The 20,323-nt window shown below is 32.8% G+C and overlaps 1 protein-coding gene across 2 annotated transcripts in view; it reads left to right on the forward strand.

Moving 5' to 3' along the window:
* Positions 1–20,323, forward strand: part of LOC124359333 (casein kinase I) — a 79,649-nt gene that overhangs the window by 38,637 nt on the left and 20,689 nt on the right. For both annotated transcript variants that reach the window (XM_046811998.1, XM_046811997.1), the window contains exons 3-4: positions 12,096–12,321; positions 15,566–15,705. In XM_046811998.1, the coding sequence (XP_046667954.1) occupies positions 12,096–12,321; positions 15,566–15,705 (366 nt within the window). The remainder of the gene's footprint in view (positions 1–12,095; positions 12,322–15,565; positions 15,706–20,323) is intronic.

Genomic DNA, 20,323 nt, shown 5'->3' on the forward strand with positions numbered 1-20,323 from the left:
AACCATACAAATTATAGTGTTTGAGTGTGTATTAATCATATATTTAAATGGAAATATACCTTAATAATGCAACAAAAGGCAAAAGTGTCTGTAAAAGTGGCCCTTACGTGAAAAAAGTAATACGCTCGTGGCCATAGCAAAGACCAGCGACCTCGGAAGTACCAAGTAATTCATATCCCAATGGAAGCGTGGGAGGTGAAGCACTAGTATTTATAAACCGTGCCCACGCTTCCTTCTCTCTACTTCTCTCCCAATTCTTTCCTTTTGCTGACGTCTGTTTTACTGGGCGTCTTGGATTAGAAACAATTCTAGTGATGCAACTACCACCCCCCCCCCCGAAACATCCTCGATTATTGCTTTTAAAAACAATTCCTTCTGTGTATGTACTGATGATCCATTTTTTCTTCTTTTAAAGTTCTTGCAAAGTTAACTCATTTTTATCATTACAAAATTCCAGAAGTAATCATATATCGCTAAGGCTTTTTTCCGATTTTTTCGTGAAACACTTTTTTGTCCGGAAACTACAGTTAGTCTGGAACCTCAAGAGCTCCAGGGAGGGGAGGGGTGGTTAGTTACTTGCACCCTGACATGCGCACACCGTAACACGCGTACCACAGCCTGTCTGTCGTCAACGTTACTTCCATGACTCTGGTGTATCGGGGTATACATTGCTTAATATTATGATCAGCTGTGCAGTTATATTATACTACATCGTGTCATGGTGGGAAAGTGCTGTTTTATTTCTATGTACGCGTAATTGGAAAAGTTGACTGTGGATTTTGATCCCACTGTATTCCTAGTAACAATGTCTATAAATTAGATTTTCTGCAGACCTACATTAACACGTATCAAATAATTTTATGCAATTGGAAATTAGTTTTTACCCATATATAAGTAAAACGAGTTTTGCCCAAAAGTAATGGGTGTTAACTTATAGTTTATCATTTCATTAACCCGTAACAGCCTAGTGTAGCCAATTGTACACAATTCTTGATGGAGTACTAAGTAAAAGGATTGTCATAGACTAATGAAATGTGAGCTGTGTTGGTTAAAATAGCTATTATATCAATTACAAGTAGTTTTAAGTATGTATAGAAGGTTTATTTATCAATACTTCCCAGTTCATACTCTTCATTGATTAAATTATAGTAGTTTCGAAGGATGATTGCATCGCTAACCTACACCGCTGTTGCAATCATATTGTTGAGTGGCTATATTATGAAATAAAGCATCCTAACGATTGCACAATGCACAGTCATTTAGCGATGTAAAACAGTTAACATCCTGTTGCGATCATATTGTCGAGTGGCTATATTGTGAAATAAAGCATCCTAACGATTGCACAATGCACAGTCATTTAGCGATGTAAAACAATTTACATCCTGTGGCGATCCTTTGTCGAGTGGCTATATTGTGAAACGATCTAAGGTTGGAGGGTATAAGCGCCCAAATAGTTATTTTTGTTTTGCATAGGCGAATCCTTCTTTTCTTCGTCCTTAGAGATGTAGTAGATGCTATTGTGTAACGAATTGAATGCAGTGTGCGCAGCTAGCCATTGCTCCGACTTTCATGTTTGTACGCGTTGTGAAATAGAGATTTAATTGGTTAAACGTTTGAAATCTTTTATTTTTACCAAAATTGTTCAGTTCTCGTTGCCAAATATATGTTATTTTGTATATTTGTTATAATGACAGCACAACAGAATAGTTTTGTATGTGAAGTGTGGTACGTATAGTTTCGTGATTATTGTGCATACGCTTAAGTTTCCAAGATAAGAGTTCATTTGTAACATGTAAGTTGACACCGATTAGACTGGTAGGATAAGTCCAAAGTGTAATTTTCAACACAGTTTTTTTTGTGTCGCATATTAATAGTGTTGTTCGTTCGCTGCGAAGAAGTGTGACAGGTGTGGTGCGGGTTGCACAACAGCCTACAAGCGACAAGTAGGGATGAGTTGTCTAGATACGATACAAGCGAACACTGATGAGTCAACTCGTGAAACCTTATTATTGTTGCGCCATTTCATGCTAACTTTGCTTTTTCACGAGTTCCTTATACTCTGCATGAAGTGGTGTTGCAAATGAACACTAAGAACTGTTGGAATACTCTTTAACACACTGTTTAATAATAAAATATTTCCTTACTGTTCTGTGGTGTACTGTCTAATTCAATAGGCTTTAAAAATGTAAAATTGTACAATTTGAGTTAAACTTTTGCATTTATCAAATTATGCCTTTTTTGTTTTGACAAAAACAACTCCATATTTTATTACGGTAAAAAATTACCTTAGCATTATTTATAAGTACAACTTAAATATCGTTTATTAAAATCAAACTACCCGTAAGATTTATAAATATTAATAAAAATTTTGCATAAAATAACAATGCAATGTTTTACAAACGTGAACTAAAATTCGTAAGACGACATGGGTGAAATATGTACCCTTCTTTACTGCTTATTATTACTGCTTCTATCTAAATATTAAAAGAAGCATTTTTTTGAGGAGTTTTTTGTAACTGTTTTTGTTATGGGAAACGTTAAAAATATTTGTGAATAATCAGATTAAATATTAATTGTGAGATAGTACACGCCTAACTCGAGCACAGTCTGGAGCTATGTTTCCATATACAGGTGTGTATGTATGATGTCGGAAAACACCTTAATAATTTTAAAATCATAGCAGATTAAATTTAGAAACTTTGCACAGAGTTTACCCAGTGAAGGCGTATCATGATTTATTATTTTGCACAATAAAGTAGGTTAGCAAATACTAAGCAGTTTCCAGACATATTGCTATATTATAATAATACTCGCTCTGCCCCTAAAACGTGTCAAGCTTAGTTGAAGCAGGGTGAATTTTGTTTGAAAAAAAAAAACCAAGGTCTCAATAAATATTACATAACATGAATGTATTGTTATAAGCACGTTGAGGAAGTGGGACAGATTCAGCATGACATTTAAACAAATAGTTCTGAATCAAAAGATGAAATTTTAGTAGATTTTTAAATTTACTTCTTGCTAAATTATAGTGCATTCTCTGTATTTTTTCGTAGTGTGTTCTGAATATATTACCCAGTATAGCAAAGATTAATTCATTACTTCAACGACAATTTTATCCAACATAAGAAGATAGTGGCTGGCTGACTTGAGTGTGATGGGTGGTTCTGCAACTCGCGCAGCAACCTTCATCCGTGGCCAGTTAGTTATGTGTTGCGCAATCGTCGATAGTGTAAACAAACAAACATTTTAAAGCCACGTTATCTGTTCTGCTATTACTGTAGTGTATTTCCAGAGATAACAAACAGAATTTCTAGCTGTTCTATGTATAAATACTGTAAGGGCACCCCTCTACATACAAACCGGATAAACCGGATTCTTTTATTTCCGTATTTTTGTAAGGATAGTATAAGAACTGTATTCACATACATGTTTGATTAATCATGCGCACATTTTTTGTAATTCAGATTGAGTTGACGTCCCATAATGGTTACCTGTCACACAGGTTTGCGTACAGTACAGTGTTATATCACCCCATCAAACTCCTGTAGATATACGTACAAGAACAGCATTTTATTACTAACAGAAAATGTTGGTGAAAGATTTTGGTGGATGGATGTTTCCAGCTTCTTGGCCGTGAACACTGGTGACTTGGGCCTCGCTCCTCCTCCAATTAACTTAGCTGGTTTGACCGGAAGTTTGTATATCAATATTTAAAATTAGATCGTGACCTCACCTTACATCATAACGATAAGCGTAAAACGTATTTGACAGTGCTACCAATAATAATCTTACCAACTAATCACTTTAAACCAACGAAATAGTAATGATTCATAAATGACTGCTTAATACAATTATTGAGCCACAGTACACAACAAAGATTGTGTTGCTTAATACAATTATTGAGCCACAGTACACAACAAAGATTGTGTGCTTTTTATTGCGCTTCTTTCTGTGACGTCAGGCTGACAGTACAAACGCATGGAACCGATCACAATTGTTATGTACATAGATGTTTCTCACTCCTGCTTCTCCAATTTGTATTAGCTTAATTCTTGAAAACAATGGTTCTGGTGCATTCTCCTTGAAACCAGATTTGTTACAATAAGTAACTTATATCGATAATGTTAATATGCCTTCACTTTTCCAGTAAAGTATTTCATACAGTATCGAGTATGGAATATTCGCGGTAGTGATGACACTAGAAGCGTTGCACGCCGTGTCTCTGTGTTTTCCACTGAATGCTACGACACGCCGGGCTATTTTTATACCTCTGGACCTCCCCGCCCGCCACCACCACAACACCGCGGCACACGTTCCTCAACACGCGTCCACTCTCTTCACGCGATTTTATATTGAAACACGTGACGTGTATATGGAAGCGGCACTGTTACTAAAGTATTACAATTTAAACTGCACCATTGACAATGTGAGAGATCCACAGTAAATTTATACCTTACACGTGTGGAAAAAAGTATACAGTGAAACAAATGAAATATATTCAAGGTTCATATTGCAATACTACAAAGCTTTCTTGCATTTCCGTTAGCTGTCATGTAATTAAAGTTATATGGATTTACGTGTATAGTACCAAAATTATGTTGGGATTTTTTGAAATTGAAAGATCTTTTTAGAGCATTTAAAAATGTACTGGTTTTTTTCTGGTATGTGACTTATGGTCACCTATTGGTACAGCAAAAGAACACATTTTTGACCTGAATTACACTTTGTTTTCAGTGGGTAGGCAGGTATTTGTATAATTTTGGAAAATTCAGTGAGAACATTAATTGTATTAAGATGTGTCTCCTACATGTGTATTTTCACAAATGTTTCAAAATCACAAAGCGCGCGCGCAAACGAAACCTCCACCATGGATATCGATGTGAACAAACCACATCACACCATGGATATCGATGTCGATATCAATGTGTCGAACGCCTCGGTTGCATCAACAAACAGGCTAGCAACAAACTTTCCACTATCACCTCATTCATTAGCTGGGTTTACAAATCTAACAAACTCGATTTATGAGATCCTTAATGGCTTAATTGTGGTTTGTGTTGAAAAGTCACTTATTAATGTCTCCAACATTTAGATTATACTGGCTGTATGTATGTAGACATGCGTTTTATGTGTGTTATTTACATATGCATATATATGTATACATTAAATTTGTATGAATGGCAATAGCCTTATTTAATTATATATATAATACCAATAATAATTTCAATAAACATTGAATCACAAAAAGTACTTGCTCCTCCGGGACTCGAACCCGGATCTCACTTGCCGGGTGAATGTGCTACCATTACATTACTATTGCCACTTATACAAATTTAATGAAACTATGTATGTAGGGAGAAGCCATTGGCCAAACATGCTGCTGAGCACAAAAATACAAAATTGAAGAGTGTTATGACCTTAAAGGAATTAATAAGGTCTTCCTTTGTCCTGAAGAAAATTTAAATATATTAAAATTAAAAAATCTCGAACATATATTCATACTTTAGGAAAATTCCTAAACTAGTCATTTTCTAAATACAAATAAACGTTGTGGTAATTTGTAAATGAAATTACTGTTAGCATGTACTCGTACTTCGCAGTTTCTTAATTTACTAATACTTATAACATTGTTTCCAACTTAACATACTTTAGAATATAAAGTATACACCTTTTTAGAATTGGGTGACTTAAATATGTTTCTGAATAAGTACTGCTTATAAGTATGGGAAGGTAATAATAGTAATAAATTAACACATTGTTATGAAAACTTAAACAAATGGGGTTCAAACGTGTATTATAATAATAGCAATCAACTGTATGTAAAATAATGGAACGCTGCCGTAGTTACGCCATAAGTTAATAAACAAAGAACTCGTCTGAGCCGAGCCGTCCCGGTGGCAGTGACAAGTCGGGGCTCGGGAGCGGATGTGGACCGGCCGGGCCAACAAGGTTTAGAGGTCACCGTAGGTGGGCAACGTCGGCCATATGGTACCGGTGCCCTCCCCCTCCCCTAACACTTTCACTGTGACCACACTCACAAGTCCGTCTGTTTGTTCGGTGCGTTATCTCCAAAACATTATCTTTTGGGTAGAATTTGTCGTCGTCGAGCTACCGACCGACCGCCAACAGAAAGTTGATGCGACTAGTCGCGAACTGGTGGTGAATTCTTGCTAGTAGACATTGGAACATTTTAAATTTTAATCTGGGAAGCATAACTTGTGCCATGAAGACAATTAAGAAAAATAACAAGTATATACCTCGCACGTGAATGAATATAACTGTAGCAATTACTGCAGACTAGATATTGATGCTAAGTGCCCCCATAAATGTGGATAAGACGTTTGATACGGCAGATAATCAAATGAACATTGCTTATTGATTTGTAAATGTGCGCTTGACACGTTTTGTTTTCAAATACAGAACGGTGTGCTTTCTCTGCTACCAGGGGAAAAACTAAGACAAAACCATAAATTGGTAAAAAGTAAAAACAATTGTTAAAACACTAACAACTAGTTGTCTAGTGTTTTCCGTAAGTTTTGATTGTCACATATTAAAAACTCTAATACATGCATAACATATAATATATCCGCCACTTAGCTTTGATTGAATTGCATTAAAACAAAATATCAGCACATATGTATTACAATGTGAAGTTTGATTGCAGTTAATTAAGGATTGTACTCACTAATATATATATATATATATATATATATATATATATATATATATATATATATATAATATATTCAAGAACTAGCAAGAATCACATATTTTTTGAGGTATTACTTTCTAATTGGTAAAAAACACCATTTCAGTTTAATAAGCTTAGCCGGTGTTTCTTTAGTTTGTAATAATGCGAAATTAAAAGGACCCACGCGATTAAGGAAGGAACTATTGAATACATTGGATTCCGAGACAGTGTTCTGTAGTCTTATCTGTCCTCCTTGTTGTTTATACCGTGACGTCAGTACCTGTAGATAATCAGCTTAGTCTCGCTATTATTGTGAAATGTTTAGAGTTGGTTATCCAGCTATTCTACTTGTGACCGTGTTATTGTTATATTTCATTTGGTGTTTTAAAATACCACTATCTAATAAAAATAATCGTGCTATACACCAAGAATAGCACGATTATTTGTATTTATGTATGATTAAAAAATGCAAGCCTTTTAAATAAAATTTTGGGCAGTTGATGTTGTTTTTACTCTAAAATATAGACTGTAATAGCCTTAGGAATAGTTTCTGTCTATTTTAGAATTGTCTAGTACTTTATTGTTCTTTTGCTTTATTTATTTATTAACTCGTTCTTTGCCCTTGCTTAACTAGCTATTGATATAAATAAATAAACATTTTGTCCTCCTTGTTGTTTATACCGTGACGTCAGTACCTGTAGATAATCAGCTTAGTCTCGCTATTATTGTGAAATGTTTAGAGTTGGTTATCCAGCTATTCTACTTGTGACCGTGTTATTGTTATATTTCATTTGGTGTTTTAAAATACCACTATCTAATAAAAATAATCGTGCTATACACCAAGAATAGCACGATTATTTGTATTTATGTATGATTAAAAAATGCAAGCCTTTTAAATAAAATTTTGGGCAGTTGATGTTGTTTTTACTCTAAAATATAGACTGTAATAGCCTTAGGAATAGTTTCTGTCTATTTTAGAATTGTCTAGTACTATTAATTGTTCTTTTGCTTTATTTATTTATTAACTCGTTCTTTGCCCTTGCTTAACTAGCTATTGATATAAATAAATAAACATTTGATTTACAATTATTATTGATTTTATTTGTCACGTATATGATACAGGGTTTCGTGAATTATACTGCCATGGGCACATAAAAAAAATTATATCCAATATAGAAAAGGTTTTGGTACATGTTAGATTTGAATTTATACAAAAAAATAGGTTTGAATTTTGAAATATTTGTAATCATAAATTGGGTACCTATATCTTACTTGAGTTCAAATCCAGTTTTACTTTGTGTGTTCCATTGACACTTATTCATCTTCCAATCATCCTTGTTGGTTTAGTGTGGATTTAATACTGGCAAAGTTAATCCTTTAAAGCCGCGTTTACACTGGAAACAAAACTTTGTTTATATTTTGCTACTATCATGAAATATTTTGCACACAATGTTCCTAAACATTTTAGAACAGCCACTCTTGAAGATGTCGTCTGACGAGGAGGATGTTCTTCTTCTAGCTGCCGCTACCTGTGTTTTGTTATGTGACAGAGAACCCAGGAGGTTCTGGGTAAGGCCTTCACTTGCGTCACGAGGTGTTTATAGTGGAAGTGACCTATTCAAAGACCTTAACCCTAGAGAGCTAACGTATTCAAAAAGTTACGTTAAAGCTAACGAATCGTAAAAATTACGACAGGATTCAAAAAATGTACATATACATTTTATTGTACAAAAATGCCATTTAATTGCGTATAAACACTTATAATACAGCTTAGTAAACCTTTTTAAAACTAAGTCTATGGTTAAATCTCATCTATACAATGGACACAGCATCTTCCGCGATGCTCGGCACAGATTGGCTTGGCACATCGGCAGCAAAAGATTGACGTCATCCTCCGTTTTGCTGATGGACATATTCCACAAATTGTTCGACGAGGGTGTTGAGGGGCATTAACTTTGTTTGTTTGAAGGGGTGCCTTAATTATTTCAGCAATTGATTGGCAGAGTTTTCTTGGCATGTTTGGGTAATTCATACGGTGCTGAAGCCATGGTGTGATGAGGTCATATTGGATTTACATTGCAAAGTTTCTCCATGAAAGCGGTTTCGGGCCCATTTTCACCATGTTACTAGTGTAAATAACATAGGAATTTACTAGCATGATATTTATCATGCCAAAAAATACACATGATGGCCACCGCCTCGTCTTTCGGCTGCGTCTTGCGCCTTGTCATTTCATGGCACATTTGATCCAAAGTATCAACTGCACCTTTGGTTGCGTTGTTTGTCTCAATGATTAGAGGTTTTTTTGAGTCTTCATCAATTGATGGCTTTTCATGAAAAGTCGATAGAAGCAACACATTTTTGGAATTCTTGACTTTGTATGAAACTATTGTTTTCATTCCATCGAAAAAAACATACTGACAACTTGTTCTACCAACAAAACGCATAAAAAATTTTTGGTAGACCTGATGATTTATGTTTCTCAACAATGTTCCTATATCTAAACGTCTTGTGTTTCCGAAACATTCCACAATGTTTATAAACATAAACACCCTTTGATCTTACCGCTTTCTACGGGAAACAAGAAACATGTGGAGAAACACCGAATTTCTGTTCCGAAACATTGTTTATAAACATTGTTCCAAGTAGTTATTCTTCGATTTGAGGAACATTGTTCCGAAACACTGTTTATAAACATGTTTTGTTTCCAGTGTAAACGCGGCTTAAGATCTGAGAGTTCTGGTTGCCATCCAATATTCAATTGTTCATCCTCTAATAAACGTCTATTCTGTTGTTTTACAAAAATCGAAATTCACCAATTTAACACAAATAATAAAATGTATTTCTGTATTTTATAAATCAAATGTTGATTAACTTTGTGTTTTTTAATAAATTTCTTGGCGAAAATCGTTCTTTTCTGTCTCATATTGTCATGATTCCAAAAGAATAAATTCCATTATTGTAAAGTCACCAGCTGATCTAAATTCACTTTATAACTCCAGGTGTTGTAAACTTACTTTGTATTATAACAATCTCCTTGTTTTTGATATTAAGATTTAATGTATTCTGTGGTATTTGGTCTAAAGAAATTACTTTATTTTGTCTGATGATTCAATTTTACAATAGTTTATGTATTTTTATCTTATATGTATGATAATTAGTTTTTTGTTAATGTTAACTCTAAAATAGGTTGCTAGTTTATCTTAATTTAAAATTTATTGACTTATATTATGTTTATTGAAAGTTATCAAAGTTGTATGGGTATGTTCTTCTTCTTGTATGGATTCCTGTGTGTGTGTATATATATGTGGTATAAACTCCTATAGTTATTTATTAATCTTTTATAAAGAAAAAAACATAAAATAATATGAACTATTAAATTTTCAAAACAAAACTGTAATAGCACTGGCAGTTATTTGCGGTTTCGTACACAATTTCTAAGGTCTTGCACCTGTTTAAGCACTTCTAGTTATAGTGAATTATATTTGAAATGCCAACATTGAGTTTGCCTTCTTTCCACGATCAAGAAAATATGGTAAAAAGTGTATAGCCTATTTATTTTTATTTACTTCGTTCTTAGTATTTTTTGTTTTAAAGCTGATTTTGCCTCTTTCCGGATCAAGAAAATATGTACATTCACAACTATGAGGAGCTTATTTTTGTCAAAAGACAAGTAATTTATGTTTCCTAACAGTCTTTAAATGTAAAGTGAAAGTTAGACTACATTGTCTCATATCTATTCCAGGTTGTATAATATCTCAGACTACATTGTATCATATCTTTACAGGGTTGTATAATATCTCGAGGTTGAGTGGAAGAGAGGGCTAAAATAGCCCTAACTCTGCCTCAAAATAAAGTCATTTTTAATTTCATATCTCAACTGCAGTTACTCAATTTAGTAAGCGTTGCAGTGCTTGTTTAAATGAATTATATTTCCGACGCCAATGTAGTTTGCGTATTTTACCTCTTTGCCACGATTAAGAACATGTAACAGTATATATTTATGGTTATTGTAATTTACTTTGTTCTTAGTATGTTTTGTTCCATACTTGATTTTGCCTTGTGCTCCGATCAAGAAAATATATATCACAGATCACAGAAGCCTACTTCTGTAAAAGGTGAACTAACGTGAGATTTATATCAGTCTTTAAATTTATAGTAAAAGTTGGATAGTAACGTGGTCTTTTAGATCTAATACTTAATCCAGCAACTGGCTTTAAGTGATGATTATCGACGTACCAGCTACATTTTCAAATGGCAGTAAGCTATTTTCGCCAGATTAACTGTGTTGCAATATGATCTCTTACAACAAATATATTTTTACATTTAACTAAAACATACGTACATTTAAAGATAAAGATCCAAGGTTTCATATTATACTGTAAAACATTATATAATTACATAAAATTTGTCATTAAAGTGTTTTGAACTAGTTTCCAAACACGTAAAAGTTACCGTTTGTTTATTAAAATTCCCTGCCAAACGTTTACGTTGTACACAATAGTGTGTGTCGTTGTTTAAAAGGGTGTATTCTTGGCTTTCAGTTACAATAGCCTGTAAGGAAATAAATGTTGATATAATAGTAATTTGTATAGATTATGTTTCGTAAAGTCCCAAAATGTCTAATGCATCAAAAATAGCTTAATTAAAGTAAATAATACATATTTTTTTGCTTTATCGTTGTCTTGAAGTTATTAATATTATATGAAAACAAAGAACTTCTCTAAGCAACAGTATATTCACTGAAGACGTTGAACTAGTATTTTATTTTTGCACAACCACTGACTCGGCTAGTAGATGAGAATTACTCATCGTCTCAGTTGTTACACCATTATCAATACTAGTGCTAATTTATTATTTGTATCTTTTTGCATTTATCACTTATATTTTTCATTGTTTAGAATGTATAAATAAATGTTTGTGTAGCGTTTTATCAATTAATGAAATAAAAAATGTGGAAGTTTTTTTAAGGTTTAAATGAATTGATTGAACATTTGTGGATCTCCAGGTTGGCCTATGTTAATAGGTTCATTATTTTTATTTTTGAGTAAATAATCAAACTTACATTTCTCAATAAATGTTAATTTGAGTAGTGGCATTAGGAAATGTATTGGCTACTGAATCAGATGTCAATGTTAGTATGATACATATGGATGAAGTTTTATTTGATTTGGATGAATCATTTTCTAGTGAAGTAATTGTGCGTGGTGACACTGACTGAAAATAATATAGATAAAAATACATCGTTGAACATTTTTGTAAATTTTTATAACTGTACTTTCTATAGAAATAATTTTTGAAGGAAAACAAAATTGAGGGTCTTGGGCTCTGGCATTCATTTTGAACAGCTTGCACGTATTGTTAGCTATGTTTTTTTAATACAAGTTTTTTTAATCTTCCACAGATGGTTTGGACAGGAGCGGGAGTACAATGTACTGGTGATGGACCTGTTGGGACCTTCCTTGGAGGACCTGTTCAACTTCTGCTCACGCCGGTTCACCATCAAGACAGTGCTTATGTTGGCAGACCAGATGATCGGCCGCATCGAGTATGTCCACTGCAAGTCTTTCATCCATCGTGACATCAAGCCAGACAATTTCCTCATGGGCATTGGCAGACACTGTAATAAAGTAAGTTGAAATCTACAGGGTGATTAATATTTAATTGCTCTTTTCTTCTATAGGAAATCGTTAGAATATTGTTCAAGTCTTATCACTGTAATACAGCAACAATTTTCCAACAAAAGTTTTGCATGTTTTCAGTTTTAAAGTTGGTAATTCCCAAATATTTTTATAAAGATACCATGAGTTGTGTAGAATAGTAACAAATATGAATAAATTAATAGTCAGGGTAAGACTTGGAAGTGCTATTTTGGATCATGTGTCCATCATAGTTTGTGTAATGTAGTCATTTCGTGAGGTTTGCAGGCTCTCCTTGTGCAATTTATAATAAATCTAAATTGTAACTATTATATAGTGTTATATACAACTTTTTTTGCAAGAACTGTGCTTTGACACTGTAAGTATGAAGTTAGAAAAACAAATTCCTTATTTTAGAAAAAAAACAAAATATGCAATGAAGTATACACACGTATTAAAAATATTACACATAATCGAAGTGCAGAGTATCTAAACTGTAGGAAATTTTGTTCTGAAGATAGAAATATATAATGATAAACAGTGTATATTAACAACATATAGCAATACATTTAGAATTCCTTACTTGGAGCAAAATTTCCCATGAACACAGAAATATACATTGCTGTATGTTTTTTGGTAATTCATAATCTTTACATAAACGTAGGAAAGTTACAATAGGGAATATCTTTTATGAAAACCCTAAACAATATTTACATTCAGTATCATTTCTAGCAATTAGTAACTACATAACAAGGAATTGAAAAGAAACAAACAATGCATCACTTGAAAACAGCTAATCAAAACGATGGAGACTAATGTTCGTTACAGACTATGACAAATTTGAGTGTTAAGTGTTAGAGAGGGCTTCTTAGCCCTAACTTCGCCTGGTAAAATAAGACATTCTTTACTTTTTACTTTTTTTTACTTTTTTTACAAATTAAAGACCACTTAACATAAAGAAAAACTCACGGGCTTTTAAACTGTAAAGGTTATAATGCGATTTAACCTGTATTAGCTTTGTTAAAATAAATTTAAAGCGATCGATGTTTATCATAAAAATTTTTAGGATGACTTTTAGTGAAAGTTCGAGTCATCAAAAATATTGATGATGGATGCTCGGGGGGGGGGGGGGTTTAACATTTAAAAAAACTCCAAGCATTGTAAACATTGTGCAGTAGTCTATGTGTAAATAATACACAATCCTGATGTTTTAAGGTGAAGTTCCTGTTACACTAATTCTATGTAATGAACCACATACAGTACAGGAACTTTTAAACATGATCATAGCTCATGTATAGAGTGTCTGAATACTGTGTGTTTGCATAGGTAAGGGTAAATATTTATTTGAGCTATTTTATTTGATTTTGTTGATTGTTAAAGAAGAATATGTCACTCAATAACCACTAGCACCACAAAAAGAAAAAAAAAACACACTGAACAGCATCTGCCTTTTGAAATGTACTATGCACCACAATGCAACCAATCAAGAAATGATTAAGTCAAAACTTAGATGCCCAAAGAAGTTGCACAATAGTAAGTAAGATCAAAACAACAAGAACTAAAAAATTTGAATAAACTCATAATAAATTTTAAAACTGGAACCAAAATGAAGAAAATCAGGTAAAAGTACAGAAAAACTCAAATTACCATCAAGCACAATTGATTATCTATTCTTCTCGCTCAGATTCCTTGATTATTTTTTTGTGAATGTAGATAACCATGTTATCCTCCCTTCTCTTACACCTACCCCTCCATGGTGTGCTATCTCCCACCACCAAAAACCCTGATTTCCCCCGGTCTCCAAGGGACTAAATGAAATATAACAAAACCCAAACACTTTAATAATTTTAGTGCTTATTATGGTTTTTCACCACCTCAAATTTCTTTTCTTTGGAAATTATACTATTTTAATAAATTGTTAAACTTGGTTTTATATCATTTCAGTGGACATGGATTATGTCAATATTATCCCATCTGAGTTTAACATTTTTTAACAGTGACTGATGATTTGTTGGTCATTCTGAGTCATGTCTCACTGTAAAATTTTTCAGAATATTTACAGACTAATATTGTGTAAATATGTAAAATATTAAATTCTAAAAGTTGTATCAGTTGTCTTGTCAGTTGAACAAAAATGTTGTAGTATGTGTGTAGAAATATCTTTTAGTTGGAAACAGTGTATTTTGAATGATATAATTACATATATTTACAACAATGTTTAAAATATTTTAAACTATTTTGACCTGATTAAACCATATTAATTTTAATCCTGCAGCTCAGTAGTATACAAATTATTATTAATGAGAGCCATTCAAAAGTGGCAATCCAAAAAACTGTGAAGCTGTATGAAAAAAACATTACATTTTGGCCTGGGATGGAGAAACTGGGTCTCTGTTATGCAAGCAGGGTACAACAGGGAAAGTGTAGGCTACTGAGTGACCCACTTGGGCCTTTCTTCGCACATCTCAACACTTACATGACTGTCTGTTGTCTGCTAGTAGTTCCATCATTGATTATAGCAGCATCACTAATCTTTGTATCCATCTATCCAATAGTTATTGTAACAAATTATATAGGATTTTATGACAGATTTGTGTTCTAGTTAGAATTAAATTTTAACACTAATTATAATTTTCTAAGTGAAATTCCTGTACACATAATGAAAGTTTCCATTCACAAACCAATGTTAAAAAATCTTCCACAATTTTTATGTTAATATAACGATTGAATGGAAATGCGGTTTATGCTGTACAATTGTTAACGCCTTTATAAAAGACTTTTCAACATCAAAGATGGCATTGTCATGTGTAAATTAAAATGATTTAAAACATTATACATATTTTTACATAAAAAAAATATAGTTGAATAAATATACATATGAAAGTTTTGGTCAAAATGGATTTAGTTATATTTTTTAGAGTAAAGGTCAATTTTGAATCGGTCCAAAATCATTGTTCAATATGTTTTACTTCATGTTTTTAGAATCCAATCACATCTTTAAAAATTTCAAATTATTCAAATCAGTCTATAAACAAGAACTTGAAGTTTCTGAAACATTATATATTGAAAAACATGAAGAAAATATTGACATATTAACATGAATTTTCAGAAACTAATTGCACGCTAGGGAGAACATAAATTGATATCCAGTGCTCTAAGCATTAAAAACACTAATTTTAGGTATTGGATTTGTGTTACTTATATGATCTCTGAAATGTTTGTTATGCAATTCCAGCTGTTCCTGATTGATTTTGGGTTAGCAAAGAAATTTCGGGATACACGTACACGTCAACACATCAGCTACCGGGAAGACAAGAATCTGACCGGCACAGCTCGCTATGCTTCCATCAATGCTCATCTTGGTATCGAACAGAGGTATGTTCCTAGCTCATACATAATTGTTTTCAGTTCAAAACTTTTGAAATATTTGAAATTGAAATGAAAAATAAAAGAGATAAGATTAGGAATGCTTAGTAAACAAAGATAAGATTAGGAATGGTTAGTAAACAAAGATAAGATTAGGAATGGTTAGTAAACAAAGATAAGATTAGGAATGGTTAGTAAAGCATAATAATAAGAATAAAAAAATGTTACGTTATTCAAGTACTGTATGATATAACAGGAAACATTGTGTTTAACGTTTGAACATGTGGCTAATTTATTATACATTAATGTAAAAAAATTATTACTGTTCGAGGAAACATGCTAAAAAATCAGTTATTCCGTTATTATACGATACTAGGTTAACTAAATTCCTTTAAAAATGCTTCATTCTGATTTTTATTTATATAAAAATATGAGAGGTACTTGAATATTCCTATCTTGCACTCAGCAGGACAGGGTTATTAGAAACTTTGTATTTCGATTGATGGTGGTCCTGTCTAGGGGCTGTAGCTGTTTGTTAAGGTCATTTGTGATGGGTTAGACAGAAACTAATTCTAATAAGTGAATTAGTGTTGCGAGATCTGTCAAAAGCAATTTAGAGATATATTGTCTATAACATTGTCTCACAAATTTACAACCCATTTCAGAGGTGAATATTTTAGGATAAGAATATAAGTACCTTCAGTGTTGTTACAACTAATTTGATACAAACATGGTCTTATCGATCAAATTCTGTGAATGAGGTAGTCTCTTCTTTGAATGTTCAAATTCAAATTCAAATAATCTTTATTCATATTTGTACATTGAAATACAATAAATAGTGTCACAATTCATCAGACTATATCTATAACAATAAATAACAATGGGCCTAAAATTGACCCTTGGGGTACCCCATACTTAGTTATTTCTGGTTTTGATTTATATTTCAAAATTTGGTTGTTGTTTACTTTGGCTATTTCTACAAATTGTTGTCTGTTTGTTAAATAGGATTCAAACCACTTTAAATAATAATTTTTTATTCCTAATTTGTTCAATTTTTGTATCATTTTAATGTGGGAAATACTGTCAAAAGCTTTTGACAAGTCCATGAAGATTCCAGCTACTTTATTTTTCCTATCCATTGATTCGATAATTGATTCTCTAAAGCAAATTAAAGCAGTAATGGTAGATTTGTTTTTTCGGAACCCATGTTGTTCAAAGTCAAAAAGATCATATTTTTCTAAATGTGTCACTAGTCTTAAATACATTGCTTTTTCAAAAATTTTAGAAATTGATGGTAAAATGGATATCGGCCGATAATTTTGAATTTCAGTTTCCTCACCTTTTTTAAAGATTGGTATCACTTTTGAAATTTTTAGTTGACTAGGAAAAATCCCTGAGATGAAAGAAGCATTTATTAAATGTACTAAGGGTTTTATTAAGGGGTCCTTTGCAAATTTAATGATTTTAATGGGGACCTCATCGTACCCACTAGACCACTTGTTTTTTAGAGAGTTCAAGATATCATTTACCTCTTTTTCATCTAATGGGGGACACCTAAATTCGGGAATTTTGGTAGGAGTTATATCTTCATCATGAGTTGGGGGCATACCACTTAACAGGTTTTCAATAATATTAACAAAATAATTATTAAAACTATTTGCCACTTGGCTAGGGTCTGAAACACTCCCCTTATCAGACTTTAAAACATAACTTTTCTCTGCTACCTTGGATGAAGTTTTCTTTGTTTCTTTATTTATGATTTCCCATGAGGTTTTACCTATGTTTTCAGAGTTTTTAATCTTTTCATCATAAAAAACTTCGCTTTGCATTCATTTAAATTACATTTATATTGTTGATTTTTATTCTTAAGACCTCTCTTAAAACATCTCTAAGCCTGAGTTTCTAGCTAATTTGTTTTAGATGGATGAGATTATTTTTCTCTTCCTTTAGTTCTTCTGAAATCCATGTTTTTTTGTTTTTTGTTGGATTTTTTTAGAATTTTCGGGAAAGAATAAATTAAAATAATATTGAAAAATATGTTGTGAAAAGTGTTGTATTTATTTTCGATAGACGATTCAAAAAGGGTTAGCCAATTTTCTTTTTCTAAAAGTGATTTAAATAAATTCATGTTATCTAGAGAGAAATTTCGTGTCCAAAATTTTAAATTTTTGATTATTTGTATTGTTTTGAAAATTCATTAGTTCTATTATTTGTCCATCGTGATCTGATAGTGCAGTTACCACTCCTTCAACTTTTAACTGATCCATACTTATATTAGTTATTATATTATCGAATACATGTCTTAGACGTGGCAGTGACTCTAGTTGGGAAGTCAATTAAATACTTCATTCCATTTCTTATAAAAGAATATTCTTTAGCTCTTTTGATTCATTTGTATTTTTAAGGATGTCAATATTGAAATCACCCATGATGATGACATACTTTCCTTTAGATATTAAAAATTCAAACAAGTTATTCAGACGAAATTAAAAAACTCTGAATTTTCGAATTGTGGGGTTTTGTATATTCCTACCAATAAAAAGCTAAGCTTGTCTGTTTCAAATCTAGCACTACAGCATTCAAACAAACTTATCTTGACACAGTACATCTATTTTTGTGGAAACCAGTTGTTTCATCTTTAAACTCTCTTTGGCCAAGATAACTACGCCGCCTCCTGTTGTAGTGCTGCTGCGTGTATAATTTGTAGTTTGGAAATAATTTAGAAGATTAAATCGTTCCAGCTCAATGTTATTCATATTATGTTCGGTTTAAAACTATTATGTCTGGATTTAATTCTGTCAAAATAACTTCTAATTGCTCTCTGCGTGACTGTAAAATGTTGAATATTTTTGATGAAAAATTTTTATATTTTTTAGTTTATTAATTATTTGGGTTTTGTGCAATAAATTTTTTGAAAGTTTAAAGATGGCTCAACCGGTTGTACATTTGGAAAAAATTGTTCTGGGTCTTCTGGTTGAGGCTCTGGATACTCTACTTGTGGTCTTGGAGTGTTGTTTTGGCAGTTATTGATTGCTTCCTTCAGTTTTTTGTAAGAACTCAGGGTGGGAGAGTCCGCATCTGAGTGACCTTCTCGCTGTTGGTTGATTCACAGGACACAATGCAGACAGATGCGCCTGTGGCGTTTTGAAAATTAACAATATTAGTGGCAAATTGTTCGGGCAAGATAAGGTCCCTCACACATCCCATAGGCGAACAGATGAGGGTTTTTAGACCCCTGGTTGTAAAGTCTTGCGTCAATTGGTTGAAGGCAGCACCGTAGTCTATCAGTTCAGGCTTACCACAGTAACTAGACTTGGTCACGAGACTGTATACCCACAGCTCCATCATCTATTTCTTGACAAGCCAATCTTTCCCAAACACAATCCTTTGGCTGAGGTCTCCCAAATTTATTCCTAATACGACAGCCACACCAGCCGACATGTGTCGATAATGATGGAAATCGCTTGAGATCGCATGAGCAAATGCTACAGATGTATCATTCTTGTACTCCTCTATAACACCGCCCATCTCGGCCTCTACAACTTGAATCTTTCCTACTTTTATAGTTATTTTGGGGTTTTCACAGTTCATCTTTGTAGGCAACTCTTTCACCTCAGATATGTTGAGTTTTACAAGCTTGCGGAAGTAATTTAGCAATCATTTCAGCTACTTTATCTTTGCCCCTTTTATTCAAATGTAATCCATGATTTGTGAAACAAATGGCGAGGAAGAAGATGAAGGGGTAAAATCTGAGGCTTTAGAGGAGATTCTAATATTAGCTTTTCCAGTTCTGTATTTAATTTAGAAATTTTTAAGTCCAAGGGTCGGTCGATCGATCGTGTCTCATTGGCAGAGTAGCTATGATAAGATTAGTGTCAGTTGTATTTTTTATTAGTTCCTGCACATTTTGTGTTAGACGATTGATCCCTGAAGTCTCCACATCATTAGACCCTGCCACGATTAAAAGATAATCATCCTTTGTTAAGTTTTTTCTTACGTTTGTAACTTCATCAGTGACTTGGCTGAACTTTGCTCCAGGTCTAACATATGACAAAACACTTCTGAGAGTTCTTTGTTGGACAAGACTACTAATATTTTTGCCATGGCTATCTGCCATAATCACAAGCTGATTACTTTCATTGATACGAGAACATCTGTTTTTGACCAATATTTGTTTCTTTTGATTCACTTCACTCCTTGCTTCATTAAGTTCTGCAGTCAGTTTTCCATTTTCATTGTCCACCTTAAGCAAATCGATAACAACTTTTAAGTTATCTATTTCATTTTTGCTGATTTAAGCTCTTTTAAAAGTATATTTGTGTTTGGAAATCCGGGTTATTACTTTCTTTTGTTTGATCCTTGTTTAATTCTGGCACTTCAGAGGGATTATTATCTTGCCTTGTGCTTAGATCCAATTGAATACACCTATCTGTTAGGGCATTCAACCGAAAATTTAAATCCAAGTCAATAGTTGTGTTCACTGCCGCATCTTTAGTGATATTGTGACTATCCACAGTTTTTTCATTATTTAAGGGTGTGGATGTAGATGGGTAGGGTGTATGATTTGAACTATTTACAGGTGACATGGTGATATTCTTGCTTAAATTTTGTGATTTTTTTCTATGTT

The sequence above is a fragment of the Homalodisca vitripennis genome, chromosome 4 (genome assembly GCF_021130785.1).
Source record: "Homalodisca vitripennis isolate AUS2020 chromosome 4, UT_GWSS_2.1, whole genome shotgun sequence".
NCBI lineage: Eukaryota > Metazoa > Arthropoda > Insecta > Hemiptera > Cicadellidae > Homalodisca > Homalodisca vitripennis.